Here is a 13,294-nt window from a genome sequence, read left to right on the forward strand (position 1 = left end):
CCCCCTCGCTCCCGCCTCAGGGTAACGCTGGGGCGCTTCACGTACCCGCCCCGGGGCGCGCCCGCCGCCGTTCAGAGACACCATGGCTGCCGTTTGCCCAGGCCTCTGCATGGTGGTGGCTGCTGCGATGACCGTCCTCCGGTCTCACCCGTACGGTGCTGCTCCCGGTGGTATCTGGTGAGCAGCGTGCTCAGTTCTACTCGCAACCAGAAGGAGTTAGGTGTTTATTGTTGACAGAGATGAGCTGAATAAATTGGTTGCGACGTTGCCCTCGAGGCTTGTGAGTGTTGCTCTAGTGTTTCTGGTAGGCTCTTGTCACTATCTCTGCCTAAACTGCATTGCCTCATTACAGCCTTCCCAGCTTGGCCAGAAGGACCCTAAAAATTTTGTCGTTCTCTTCGTTGTATCCAGCAATTAAAAAAACTCTACAGGATTCATTCTGTGGTTGGTTTTGTTTGGGTTTCTAAGAGCGTTTCATTGTGACAAAATGCCAAAGCTTCGATCCTGCTAAATACTACCCGGTCTAGGTTTCCAATTTGGCAGTAGGTTGTTCTTGCTGTGACCAGGTAGACTGTCGTCTCATTTCAATGGGGTGCTTGAAGCTGTAGGAATTCAGCAGAACTCGGTGTGAGACCTTAAGGAACTGGAAGGTAGTATTTATTTAGAAAGACACAACTGATTTTGGTCCCAGAGACTCATTTTCTCATATGCTTCACTCACGTTTTCTCATGCTTGCATACTCACAGGCTCCAAGAGATGTGCGTCCAAATGCTATAGCCAGGATGGCTTCTGTGTAAGAGTACGCTTCCTATCCAGCCCTTACTATTGCTGTTGAGCCCTTACTGTCTTGGCATCCTCTGGATTGGTGATGACAAACTGCTTTCTGAGCAGGTCTTTTATGACCAGGAGTTAGAATAATGTGATATTTTGCTTCCCTCCAATTCTTGATGACTTCAGCCTCCATTAATCTTAGGCAGGGTTGTTCCCCATTTTCTCTGTTTCCTTATTTTGGATATCTCCATGGCTACATTCTGCCTTCCTGTTGTGACAGCAGGGACAGGTGTGGCATTTACAGTGTGCTCTGACCTTGTTGCCATCCTCCTGTTCCCAGAGCGCAGGCCTTCTGACAAATCCATCTGTGACAGCGCCTTATCAGAGTGCGGGCCTTCTGCTCTCAGTTTACACAGCAAGGTCCTCAGTGTTTACCAGTTTTACTGCTCTCAGTTGTGCTCTTGGTCAGTCTTTTAACCCTTGCCTTACTGCTTTGATGTTGCTGTCGTGGTTTAGCCCCAGCCAGCAACTAAGCACCACGCAGCCGCTCACTCACCCCATCCCCTACCCCGTGGGATGGGGGAGAAAATTGGGAAAAGAAGTAAAACTTGTGGGTTGAGATAAGAATGGTTTAATAGAACAGAAAAAAAGAAACTAATAATGATAACACTAATAAAATGACAACAGCAATAATGAAAGGATTGGAATGTACAAATGATGCGCAGTGCAATTGCTCACCACCTGCCGACTGACACCCAGCTAGTCCCTGCGCGGCGATCCCCCCCGCCCCCACTCCCCCCAGTTTATACACTAGATGGGGCGTCCCATGGTATGGAATACCCCTTTGGCCAGTTTGGGTCAGCTGTCCTGGCTGTGTCTTGTGCCAACTTCTTGTCCCCCTCCAGCTTTCTCGCTGGCTGGGCATGAGAAGCTGAAAAATCCTTGACTCTAGTCTAAACACTACTGAGCAACAACTGAAAACATCAGTGTTATCAACATTCTTCGCATACTGAACTCAATACACAGCACTGTACCAGCTACTAGGAAGACAGTTAACTCTATCCCAGCTGAAACCAGAACAGTTGCTTTCACATATACATTGCTGTTCATAATTGATTCACACAGATCTTAATTGTTCTGCTGCAGTCTCTACACCAGCAAAGAGCTATTTCTACGGAGGTCAGTGCAGAACTATGGGTCTCTATTAACACAGTAGATTAGTCTCATCAGGCTCTTGTTTTGCTTTAAAATACATCACTTATAATCCGATAATGCACAGGGAGGCCTTCCTTGTACTTGTGAAGGAGTGCTGCTATCCCACAGATCCCAGCAATAGATGCAATTTAAAGCACAAATGTAGAAAACATGTTTTAAATTAGCTTTCTATAATGGTATTAAATACAATTTATCATTGGCTGTATTTGTCATTTAACTCTGCAGCATTAGTTTAGCTGTGTCTCGTCGGCAGCGATTTCAGCAGAGAAGCCCAGCTGAGAGCAGGGGGGATTGCTCCTTTTGGTGGTATCACATGCCGACATCAGATTATGCCAGTTGTGAATCTACCGTCAGGCAGCGTGTATTCTGCTACAGCCTAAGCTCATCTAACAGAGAACCTGTGTGTTCTCTCCCTTCCCTCAAGGCAGCATGAGCCATTGTACAGCTGCGTGGAAAACTGCTTCATGGGGTGGATCCATGTAAACGTTCATCACCTTTTAGGTTTTTTTGTTGGTTTTGGGTGAGGTTTCTGCCAAATCAGCTAGCTGAGCCACACAACTGTGATCATGAGAGTGTTAGTGGAAAACAAGAGATGTGCGTGAAGGCAGGGGGAGGCAGCACTGTGTAATCAGTGTAAGTTGGTGTGGGGTGGCACTTTCAGTGAGGAAAGGAAGAACAGTGAGTAACAGTGGTCAGGTGAAAGAAAGAAAATGCTAATAAAACCCCAAAATAATCGGAGAGCGCATAGGAAAAATAGCATAAGGCATAGAAAAAGGATGAATATCGAAGAGCAGGTTCTGCCATATGTAGATGCCTGTGCCTTTATTTAGATGCGAACTGAGTAACAGTATTTAAGTTACCAATACACATTTTAATTTGTGAAGTTTTTTTTTTCTACCTGTGGTACACTCCTAACTCCCTGCAAGGTATTTTCAGTACTTCAGGAAGGCATCCTGAGTGGTGATAAATGACACATATTCGTGCAAATATGTTGCACGTGCAGTGGCTGTGCTGATGGTGATCCTGCCGCTGATACCCTGTGGAGTGGGCAGCTACACTGCACTGTGCTTGCAGCGGCAGCTCCCCAGGCACATCTTGCTCTGGGCACGCTGTCACTGCCCTGTTTCCAACGACCCCCCCCCGCTGGCTGGAAGTCTCCGTCTGAGCGGGCATCCCGGTATTTGGGGGTTCAGAGGAAGCCCTCGGGCTCAAAGCACCTGCGTCTGCAGAGGTGTCGGAACGAAGGCACGGCCCGAGCACGCCCTGTGGACACCCCGCTGGCCCTCCGCGGCCGGCTCAGCTGACAGACCGCAGGCCCCGCCGCCAGCCTTCGTCACCCGCCGCCCTTTGTCAGGAACCGGCCCTTCCCGGCACTCGTGAGAGGAGCCCGGCTCCGGCTGCTCCCCGGGGGTGATGACCGCCGGGCAGGGACAGGCCTGGCGGGCGCCCCGCGGGGCCCTCGCTGCTCCTCGCCCTGGGCATCCTGGGGGCCTGGCTGCGCCACACTCCTCCTCCTCCTCCTTCTCCTCCTCTTCCCGCCAGCCCCGCTGCTTTCTGTGCCGGCGGCCCCCGCCGCCCTGCCCGGCTCTGCCCCGGCCCGGCCGCCGGCTCCCCCTGCAGACGGGCCTGCCCGCAAGGATGGTTTGCCCCTCACCCCCCTCCTCCTCCTGTAACTGATGGTTTGATCCCGCACGCGGCGTAGTCGGGAAACGCGGGAAAACAGGGGTTGCTACGCGACCTGGTTGCGAGGCTGCGGCTGCGCGGGAAAGGGAGAGGCGACCCGGAAGCTCTACGATCGCCAGCCGCTTCCGGGGCAGCTTGGGGCCTGGTCACTGCCGGCCGTAGGGGGCGGCCATTTTCCTGAATTGTGGAGCCGTGGGGCCCTCCTGCTGGCGGCGGCGGCTACCACAGCGACTGAGCAGCGGAGGCTGACAGGCGGGCACGGCTTCTACGTCTGGGCTGGGAAGCGGAAGAGGCGCCTGTGGTCGCCGCCGCCGCCGCCGCCCCCGCGGTGAAGGATGTTTTCCTTCTCAACCGTGCAGCCTCAGGTAAGGGGGCTCGCGGTTCGCCGGCTTGGGGCCCCCTCTCCACCGGGCTGCCGTCGGGGGCTCGTTTCGTGTCCGGGTAGAGGCAGCGGGGCTGGGCAGAGGCGCTCGGGAGGCGCGGGGGTTGCGGGCCTCGGGTGGAGGAGCCGAGATCCCGGTTGCCACGTTGTTGGGGCTTTGGAGAGCGTCGACCGGGCGTGAGCGGAGGAGGTGTGGGGGCACCCGTCGAGTGTGGCAGTGGGGAGAGGAGCGGGTGGGGGCTACAGCGGCCGAGGAGTCTTACCTAGGAAGAAAGTACGTGAATGGAGGAGAAAGGAAAGTCCAGTAAAAGCTTGTAAAATCTGAAATGAAGAAATAACCTGGAGATGGCGCGTTTTAGTATCTGTTTTTATAGTAGAAGCAAGGGGGGGGGGGCGGTGTTATTACAGCTGAAGTTAAACCGTGCTGTTAGTTGTCACGGGTTGTTGTGAAAACCGCAGATAAATTACATGGAAATTAGAAGAGTTAGAGGGGGGAAAGTCCCTCAATTATTTGTTACATAGAACAAACTGTCTGGATGCAGTTGGCAAGGCACCTTTTATCAGATAGGACTAGTGGGTTTTATGGACTTTGATCTGAAGCAGTGGTTTTATTTTTATGTTTTGTGTTAGGGGGATTAGTACGTGATAGTCTTATTACACAGTGGGATTTGATTGTTCTTTCCAGATGTGGAGAATGTGTTAATTGCTTTTGTTAGTGTAGTGAAATGACAGAACTGAAGGTGATATTTTAAGGACTGTGTCATTCCACCTTTTCATAATGGGAAATGCAGGAGGAAAGCTTGATTAGTGGTTGGGATACTGGCTTTGACTTCTGGAGGCTTTATAGTTTTACCACAAACTCCCAGAGTTTAATTATAACTTTGGACAATTAATTCTGAGGTAGTTTTCATGTCTCACGGCATTGTCTCTCGATCTTCTGTCTATTCAACACAGGGATGGAAGTTCTTGTGGAAGGACATTTATAGGCAGAGGCTTAATCAGGTAGTGCAGTCAGGTATTGTTCCAGCAGCCAGAGTTGCACTCCAGCTCTCTTCCCTGGTGACGTGTAATGAGATGGAGGAATTACTTGTACAATATATTCACAATAGATGTAGTCATGTGCTAGAGGAGGAGCCCTGATACATGGTGTACCTGGGCTTCTGTACTGATTCATGAGGTGGTGTCACTGAACTGACTGAGTGCTGCTGAACTGCAGGATTGACTGTGAATGTTAGTTTGATACTTAGGTATGTTGCTAAAGTGGGATCCCAAGGAAGAAAACATAAAGGAGACTTTTGGAAATAATTTACATAATGCAGGAAAAATATAGATGTTTCAGGTTATAAAAGTGTTACTTTATAGATGAAAATAATTGTTGTTTGGAAAATAATACAGGTGTCAGTAGTACTTATGAATGATGATCTCTGAATTAGTAAGATGTTGATAAAGCCTCATGATTTCAATGCTATTCAAAAGCAGGCACTGAGCTTTCTGTTCAAGTTGGTTCAAGGGGAACCAGCTTGATGAGATCTGTTGCTTGGATATCTGTTCAGGGATAATCTAGAATTTACTATGTTATAATATTTCATATTAAAGTCTGAAATTAAGGCCTACCACTAAATACAGTACCTCATTTACCATTCTTTTGCTGTTGTTTAAAGAACATTACTTCTCTTCTGTGGCTGTGTTGTGAAGTCTTATCAGAATGGTGATCTTCATTTTGTCTTGGCAGACACCAAGACAGGCTCAGGATTTTTTTCAGTGAACACTTCTTCCAAAGAAGAGAAAGTTCCTGAATGAGAGTAACTAGAAACAGGTTTTAAACATTTCAAGGGATGGTGTCAACTTGCTGACTTTTCAGTGTAGAAGTTGTTTGGTATTGGCTTTCCTCTCTTTTTCTCCCCCTGTTGATTGTGTTTCCTTTTTTGTGTCTTTTATTGCAATGTGGGGAAAAAACACCTATTTGGAATGTAAGTTAATGAACTGTGATGGGGGCTTGGTGACTACAATGGAAAAACATTGTTTCACCGTTTTATATTTTATTTGCATGAAATGATTAAGTTTGTAATATTTGTCAGAAGACAGTAACAATCCTTATTGTTCTGTCATCTGGCTGCAACAGCACATATCTAACACAGCAAACAAGTGATACATTAAAAAAAAAGAAAAAAATACTGTGAAGGAAGTATTAAGTGTAGCAGCAATCTTGTTTCCGTGCTGTTTCAGATGAGAACACTCTTGTCTGTTTCTTTATTTTTTGTAAGTAAACATTGTCTTAAGTACAAACTGAGGGCAGTCTTTGCATCTGCTGAGTGTTGGTGATCTGTACCTACTTCTGTATTTGCAAATCTAGAGATTATTTTCTTTAAACCATGCTTATGTTTGAAAATCAGGAAATATAGCTTTTTTTTTTTCCAAGCTTTGTGAACTTCTACTCTGTCATGCATACTTAAACTGTCTTTTTTTCTTCAAATCAGCTTTAAATCTTTCTTGAAATCAATCTTTAAATGAGGTATCAGCTAACACTGTGGTGTTGAAGCTAAGTTCATGCGGTTTATTATGAAGTCCTCAGTTAAAAGGCAGTGTACAAAATATGCAATTATAAGTAAGGGTTTGGAATGGAGAAATGTTTAAATAGTTTAAACAAGCTTAAATCGTTATCTGATTAATTATTCTTTTCCCCCCAGGCTACTGTTCCTCTGAGTCACCTTATCAATGCCTTTCATTCACCAAAAAGCTCCACTACTACTGCCAGCACAGCATCCATACAGCCTGTCCAGAGGGACACCTCCCCAGAGCATGATCCTCAGAAGAGTGAGGTACTAAAAACCTTTGGAAAAAGTGGTGGTTTGCTTTTAACCGAATTAAATCTGAGTATTATCAGTTTAAGTGAATTTAATATTTGACTTGTTTTATAAAATAATGTAACGTGACTAAACGAAACAGAATGTTAACACATAGAATGTAACTTTTTGACAACTTCAGTTAGTCGGTGCTTTGGCGGTAAGGATTCTATGAAAATACAGTATTTCATTAATAAGAAAAAAGCTAGTACTTGTCTCGTTAGCAGTTTGCAAATGAGGAGGGGATTTGTTTTCACTTTCAACTTAATGTTTCTTGCTCTAAGTTAACAATAACTTCTCTGTTAATAAACCACTTAACTGTCTTCACTCTGAGTTTTAGCAAAGTTTGTTTCATTATTTTTTGTGAGAAAACTGACTGTAACTTAAAATACGTTGAGGGATTTTTAGAGATTAAATAGCATACTTGCATGTTTTCTTATTTTTCTATTAAAATATCTTTCATTATCATTAGGTATTTTTTGTTCTTCACATTGAAAATCAAAATACAGGAAGTGCAAAGTAGTATCAGATCTTGCTGCTTCTCTTTCAACTCATTTTTACAACAAGTTTTCTAACTTCAGAAGATGTTTGGAAGGAAAAACATGGAGTCTTTTGCTAACTGCAGAACTTTGGAAATTAGCATGGATTGTACTAATCATCCCTGTGTTGTGATTCCATTGGTTTTGTTTTTGTGGATTGGGGGTTTTTTTTGTGATTCTGTATTTGCTTCTGGTGATAACTTGATTTCAGTGGGAGATGTGGATTATTGAATGAAACTAAAAATGTGTTTCATTTATTCGGTTCTGCATTTGTCTTTCTACTCAGCAAGAGAATCTGGTCTCCTTTAAATACAGAGGGTTTTTCATATTTAATGTTTCCTCTCTAATTCATCATAGACCTGTTTGCTTCCTCCTAGCATGACAAAAGTATAAAAATAACAATTAAAGAAGTCTCTCTAAAGTGCTTTTAAAGAAAGTTCTTAAAGCAAGTTGATTAGACTGTAATAAACCTAAGCTTAAATAAAGGTTAAGCTCAAACATAAAATCGGGAAATACTGACATAGTACATGCAGTTCTAATATTGAATAAAGTTGAACTATTAGAATGGCAAAAATAATTATTTGAGAATGTGAAGCCTCTTTGCTGCGAAGTTTGATCTGTATTTGGAAGTAGTACCCTCTTCTGAAGGGTCACAGAAAACGTTTAAAATTTTTAAATTTTATTTTAAAAAATTATTTTTTAATCTTCTCCCTTCCCTTAGCATTTCAGTAATTTTCCAAGCAATTATTAAACTGAAGTAGGAAGGCTTGATCTCCTCCTTTAAGCCATGTGTAGAAGTCAAATTAAGTTTAAAAATGTATGAGTACTTATTTTGAGTATAAGTGGTCCAGAAGCAATCTACCCTAGCCTTTGAAACAGAATACTTTGTTTACTTAATAAATCCATTTTAAACTATCCACTTTGAATATGGTGGTGTTCTGGATGCATCTAGGAATCTGTTCTAAAAATGCTTCTTTTGATATTTTATTCAAGTATTTTTCATGTATGTCTTTTTATTGGAAATCTAGTTTCAACGTAAAGCTTATATAAAAACAGTTTAGGAAAAACAAAAATACAATCTATAATGTTCTAACAATCAAAAATCAAGTATCTGTGCAAATACATTTAGAATTGAATATTTACATCTTGGTTAAGAAAATGTTACTGCAGAAGCCGTATTGAGAGGCTAATAGATATTTTAAAGGGTCCAAACCAATATGTATTTTTAAAATGTACTCTCCCATAGAAAGATTTTTTCCTATCTGTAAAATACAAGATTAAAATTACTTTTATCAAGGTTACTTCTTTGGTAATTTTAAGTGTAAGTGCCTTACCTCCTTGTTTTTTTTAATAGTTTCTTTGCTTTGTAGGAAATCCCAGATCCTAGTACTTACCCTTTTCCCCATAGAAACTTTTGCCTTCCATTGTGTGTCTGCCTAACTCATGGGTTTTTAAGATTTAACTCTGGGTATAGTTTCTAAATATCCAGTCTTTGTGCTGCTGCTAAATCTGTACTATCTGCAAGAAGACTAGCCAAATAAGAAAGAAGTTGGGAGGATTTTGCTGTTGGCTAACATGGATGAAATGTAATGGGTGGCTATTGCTGTATGTCTTTTCCCCTTGCACTCTCCACTTGCTCTATCATAAAGAGTAGAAAAAGTTGGAAAACTGCATTTTTTTTCTGTGCCTGCTTTAGTTGGGGAGCACGAAGGTGTTGAAAAGGCTGAATTGGGAGGAAAATATGCTTGTCATAAACGTACTGTGACAATGAAATAAATACCAACGTGTGCAAATGGAAAACTTATTCTGCATTGACAGTAACAAATACTCATTCTTTAATCATGTCCTTTCATTCATTTTTCTTCATTGACAAATTTTTTATTTCGGTCTGAACTGTGAAATATAGATGCTGTATTGAGCCAAAAAGTTAACTCAGTTACTCTTAATTTTTTTTTCCTAAGGTAATCTTAAGTAAATTTTGAATGTTTATTTCTGTTTTGCAGTCTGTATTTAATTTAAGAGATCTGGGATTGTCTGATTTGAAAGCTAACCAGTTCAAAGAATTGGTGAACAGGTTGCTTCCTGGCTACTGTGCAGAAAACAAAGTCTCTTCACAGTGGCATACATCGTACATCTCTGCTGAGTCCTTCTTTGAAAATAAGCATGGTATGTTTCAGAGTAAAGTGCTTATAAGAATTGATAAGTTAGATTACAAAGGTGAACACAGTTATTCTTTAGTTTAATCTGTTGTGCTGTAGATAACTCAGTTTAAAAAATTCTTTAATAAAAAGAGTATTAATGTACTTTTTATTGTATACTGGTTGTCTCTAGAGTAGTGCTTTTGAATCTTGGGAATTTTAGAAAATTCAACCCAGATTTTGGAATTGTTTCTTCAAATTCTAATTTGAATTTGGCTGCTATTAAACTTGTCTGAACTCAGCTGTACTACAAGTGCATTGTCTCTTGCTGCGAATTTTTTCACCGGTTTGTTTCACTAAATAGAAGAAATTAGATTTTGCTAATCTACTAATGTAACACAGTTATGAACATCTCTGGTTTACATTAAGTTATTCCTTTTTTGCTTGAAGCAACCATTACAGGAGGACATTAATTGGAAAGGAATTCAGGGTGGCAAACTGTTAACAGTCCATGCAGAGTATTTCATTGCTGAAGTAAACCAGGAGTGGTTCTTTACAATTAAAGATGTTTTGTTGGGTTTAGACAAAAATACAGGAAGCAAGGCCAGTGTAGATGCTCAAGAATGTGTTAGAAAAAGAAGCACACAGCTGACATTTGAGATACTGTCTATATAGTATTGCAGGTGGGAGAAAGAGCATAAGAGTAATATGTCAGGGCTACTATTAGAGAAGTAGTATTAAATTGCATTGTGATGTGAAATATAAAGAAATTAACCCAGAGGCAGTTTCCTGAATGTGAAGAAAGAAGTTGCAAATGCTTCAGAGCTTTGATAGATTAATATGCAATGTCACCAGACTGGTTGTTTCATTCACAGTTGAAAAGGCAAGGTTATAGGTGGAAAACTGCCACAGGCAAGGGAGGTGCTAAATCTTCAAGAACATACTTTTGCTGTAGGTGACACTGCATGCTATGGATGACTGTTACTATTGATACATGTATGTTGTGCATATACTTGTGCATAAAGTGAGGAGAATATTTTTTTTAAAACTAATGTGTTCATAATTATGTTGTATTAGATTAGCCAATATGCAGTATTATAGAAGACTGCGGAATATACAGCACTATAGAATTAATAGCTAATCTTTTTTCTCCTTCCCATAGTTCCTCAGTATTTCAGCTGTTAGCTTGTAAGCTGTTATTATAATCATGTAACTTCAAAAAATTTACTAGGAACTTTCAGGTTCTTTTCTGCTGTCCTAGATATATCTAGCTGATGTAATAACTTTCTCAGATTATGTAAAAAAAAGAAACCCCACCCTTTTTGTATTATATTAGCTTCTGAATTACTGTGGAGGAGAGCATATGTAGGCTTGGCCTCTCTTCCCCCCCCCCCAGGTCTCTGATGTTTCTTAAATAAGTCTTACCTGCTAAATGAAGATGAGTTTTTTGAGCTTTTATAACTAAACAACAGATAAATGACAGTCCTCTTGTCTTGCAGTCTATAGCATGCTTGAAATAGTATCTGCTAATAACTTTTTCACTGTGATGCTTTTATTTATTTATTTATTGTTTCTGTATTGCATGAGGACTGTACAATTAAGTAGACTTAGTATAGGTTAAAATGTTTTCATATGTTATACATAGTCTGTTTTAAAATGCCCATGACCAATCTATTCTTTAAAGCCTTTCAAACTGAATGATTGGTTGAATGCTGGTCCTTCAGCTTCATGAAAGTCTTTGGATTCCTGTCTAGTCTACATATCTTTATTCAGCTCAGTACAGATGTGCAGAGTTTTCCCTCCCAGATGCAGCTTCAAGTTCAAGGTTCTGGGTACGAATATTATTTGGAAGTTCTAATTAGAAACAATTCTGGTATGTTGCAAAGTGCCTGACATAGGTTAGTGCAAAGAAGTTAACTATCTATGTACTGGTAATGGTTAATTTGTTTAATTACAAGTGCCTGAAGGACTGTAGCAAAATGGAATTAATATTTAAGAAAGTAAAAACAACTTATGTGAGAAGTAATGTTTAGTTGCCATTTAATATAGGGTGTATTTACACTTTGCTGTATCTTTTTACAGGTTTCGTGGACATTTTCAGTGCTTTGCGCTCATCTTGTTTATACAGACAGCATCCTAATCCCCTCCGAAATTTCTGTTCAGATGTTCGGTGTTGGCCAGGTATAAAACAATAAACTACAGTGGTTTTAGTCTCTATAGTATCTTTTTATTCTGGGAAAGTATTCTTACTTTTGTCTTAGAGGTGTCACTCAGGAAATACCGGTAAACTTCCAGGAGGAACTTTATGTTGATATTAACACTTTAAATCATGAAGGCTTTTTTGCATTTAAGTAGTGTGTTTCCAGAATTGTTAGTAAACATGGTGTAATTATAGTATCTTGTTCAAAGATGTGGATTGTATTCTTAAAAGATGATAGATGAACTGACTACTTTTGAATTAATAAATATGTTGAATCTAGTATTCATCCAGATGAACTTTCTAAGGTATTTGGTGACTGGTTTAAACTACTCCTGGATGTATAATGGGTAACAATAGGGCTGCATTAGCGAGAACATCATCAGGAGCTCAGGGAGTTCAAGTGTTTTCCTCTGTTCAGTTCTTCTGATCCTACATCTGGATACTGTGTCTGGTTTTGCGTCCCATGCTGACAAAATGGAGGTAGCCTAGTGATGGGCCACAAGGAAGGGTGCAGATTTTTGAGCATGTACAGGGGAAGCTGAAGGACCTGAGGTTTTAAAGTTAGCAGAAGAGAAGGCAAGGAGTGATCTAATTGCTATTGGAGCCATATGAGTTACCCCTCTCTTGTACACCTCAAAGAAGAGGCAACAATTACAAGTAAAAGCAAAGGGAATTCCTGTTGAAGAATTTTCACAGTGAGAATGGCTAAGTTCTGAAACAGATTGTCTGAAGAGGTTGTGTTATCTCAATCCTTGGATATTTTCAAAACTGAGCTGGACGAGGTCCAGAGTTACCTGATTCGATGTTGATTTAACTAGATCATCTCCAGAAGTTCCTTTTGTCTGGTGCTATTCTGTAACAGAAGGCTTAGTTAAAGCTATATAGTTGATGGGTATTGGTGATTATTTTAAAACATAGTAGTGAAAGAAGATAAATAGTATTGGCTTGTGTGAATTATGTGATAAAATCTCCATTGCAAGATTTCCAATGTGATAGAAGATGACATATAGTGCTATGAGCTCACTGTGTTTAAATGGTCTCATTTCTTTTGTCCGTTTCTAAGTTAACAGTACACCTAAGCCATTCCAGATCTCTTCTGGGCACCTTATCAGCTGAGCTTTTAGACAAAACTTAGAGCAGGAACCTCAATTCCCATCCTTCTGTATTAGCTTCTGAATGTTTCATGTTTGTCAGCCTGCCTGGATTTAATTCAGCTGTCACTTCTGTTCCCTGAGCTGAGATGGTGATAGGGTTGGCCAGTTATCCATAATGCACAGCATGAACTCCTGATTATTTTAACAGAAAAATTTATGGCAAGAATATATTATGAAACAGTAAGTAGTTAGCTTGCAAGTTCAGATCACAAACATGGTTCATGATCACATGATCCATTCACAGTACTAAAATCTATTGGTTTATTCATCCAGTTTATTACTAGTAGATCCAGAATTGTCTTTCATACAGTTTTCTGGTTTTTACTTTGTCGTGGTTTAACCGCAGCCAGCAACTAAGCACTACGCAGC

At 41.1% G+C, this 13,294-nt stretch overlaps 1 protein-coding gene across 1 annotated transcript in view; it reads left to right on the top strand.

Moving 5' to 3' along the window:
• Positions 1 to 3,785: 3,785 nt before the first annotated feature.
• YME1L1 (YME1-like 1 ATPase) overlaps positions 3,786 to 13,294 on the top strand; it is a 22,690-nt gene continuing 13,181 nt past the window's right edge. The window contains exons 1-4 of the mRNA XM_010583490.1: positions 3,786 to 4,034; positions 6,739 to 6,870; positions 9,437 to 9,599; positions 11,654 to 11,752. Coding sequence (XP_010581792.1) covers positions 4,005 to 4,034; positions 6,739 to 6,870; positions 9,437 to 9,599; positions 11,654 to 11,752 — 424 coding nt within the window. The 5' untranslated portion in view covers positions 3,786 to 4,004. The remainder of the gene's footprint in view (positions 4,035 to 6,738; positions 6,871 to 9,436; positions 9,600 to 11,653; positions 11,753 to 13,294) is intronic.

The sequence above is a fragment of the Haliaeetus leucocephalus genome, unplaced genomic scaffold (assembly GCF_000737465.1).
Source record: "Haliaeetus leucocephalus isolate CR32 unplaced genomic scaffold, Haliaeetus_leucocephalus-4.0 Scaffold0, whole genome shotgun sequence".
In the NCBI taxonomy this organism is placed as follows: domain Eukaryota; kingdom Metazoa; phylum Chordata; class Aves; order Accipitriformes; family Accipitridae; genus Haliaeetus; species Haliaeetus leucocephalus.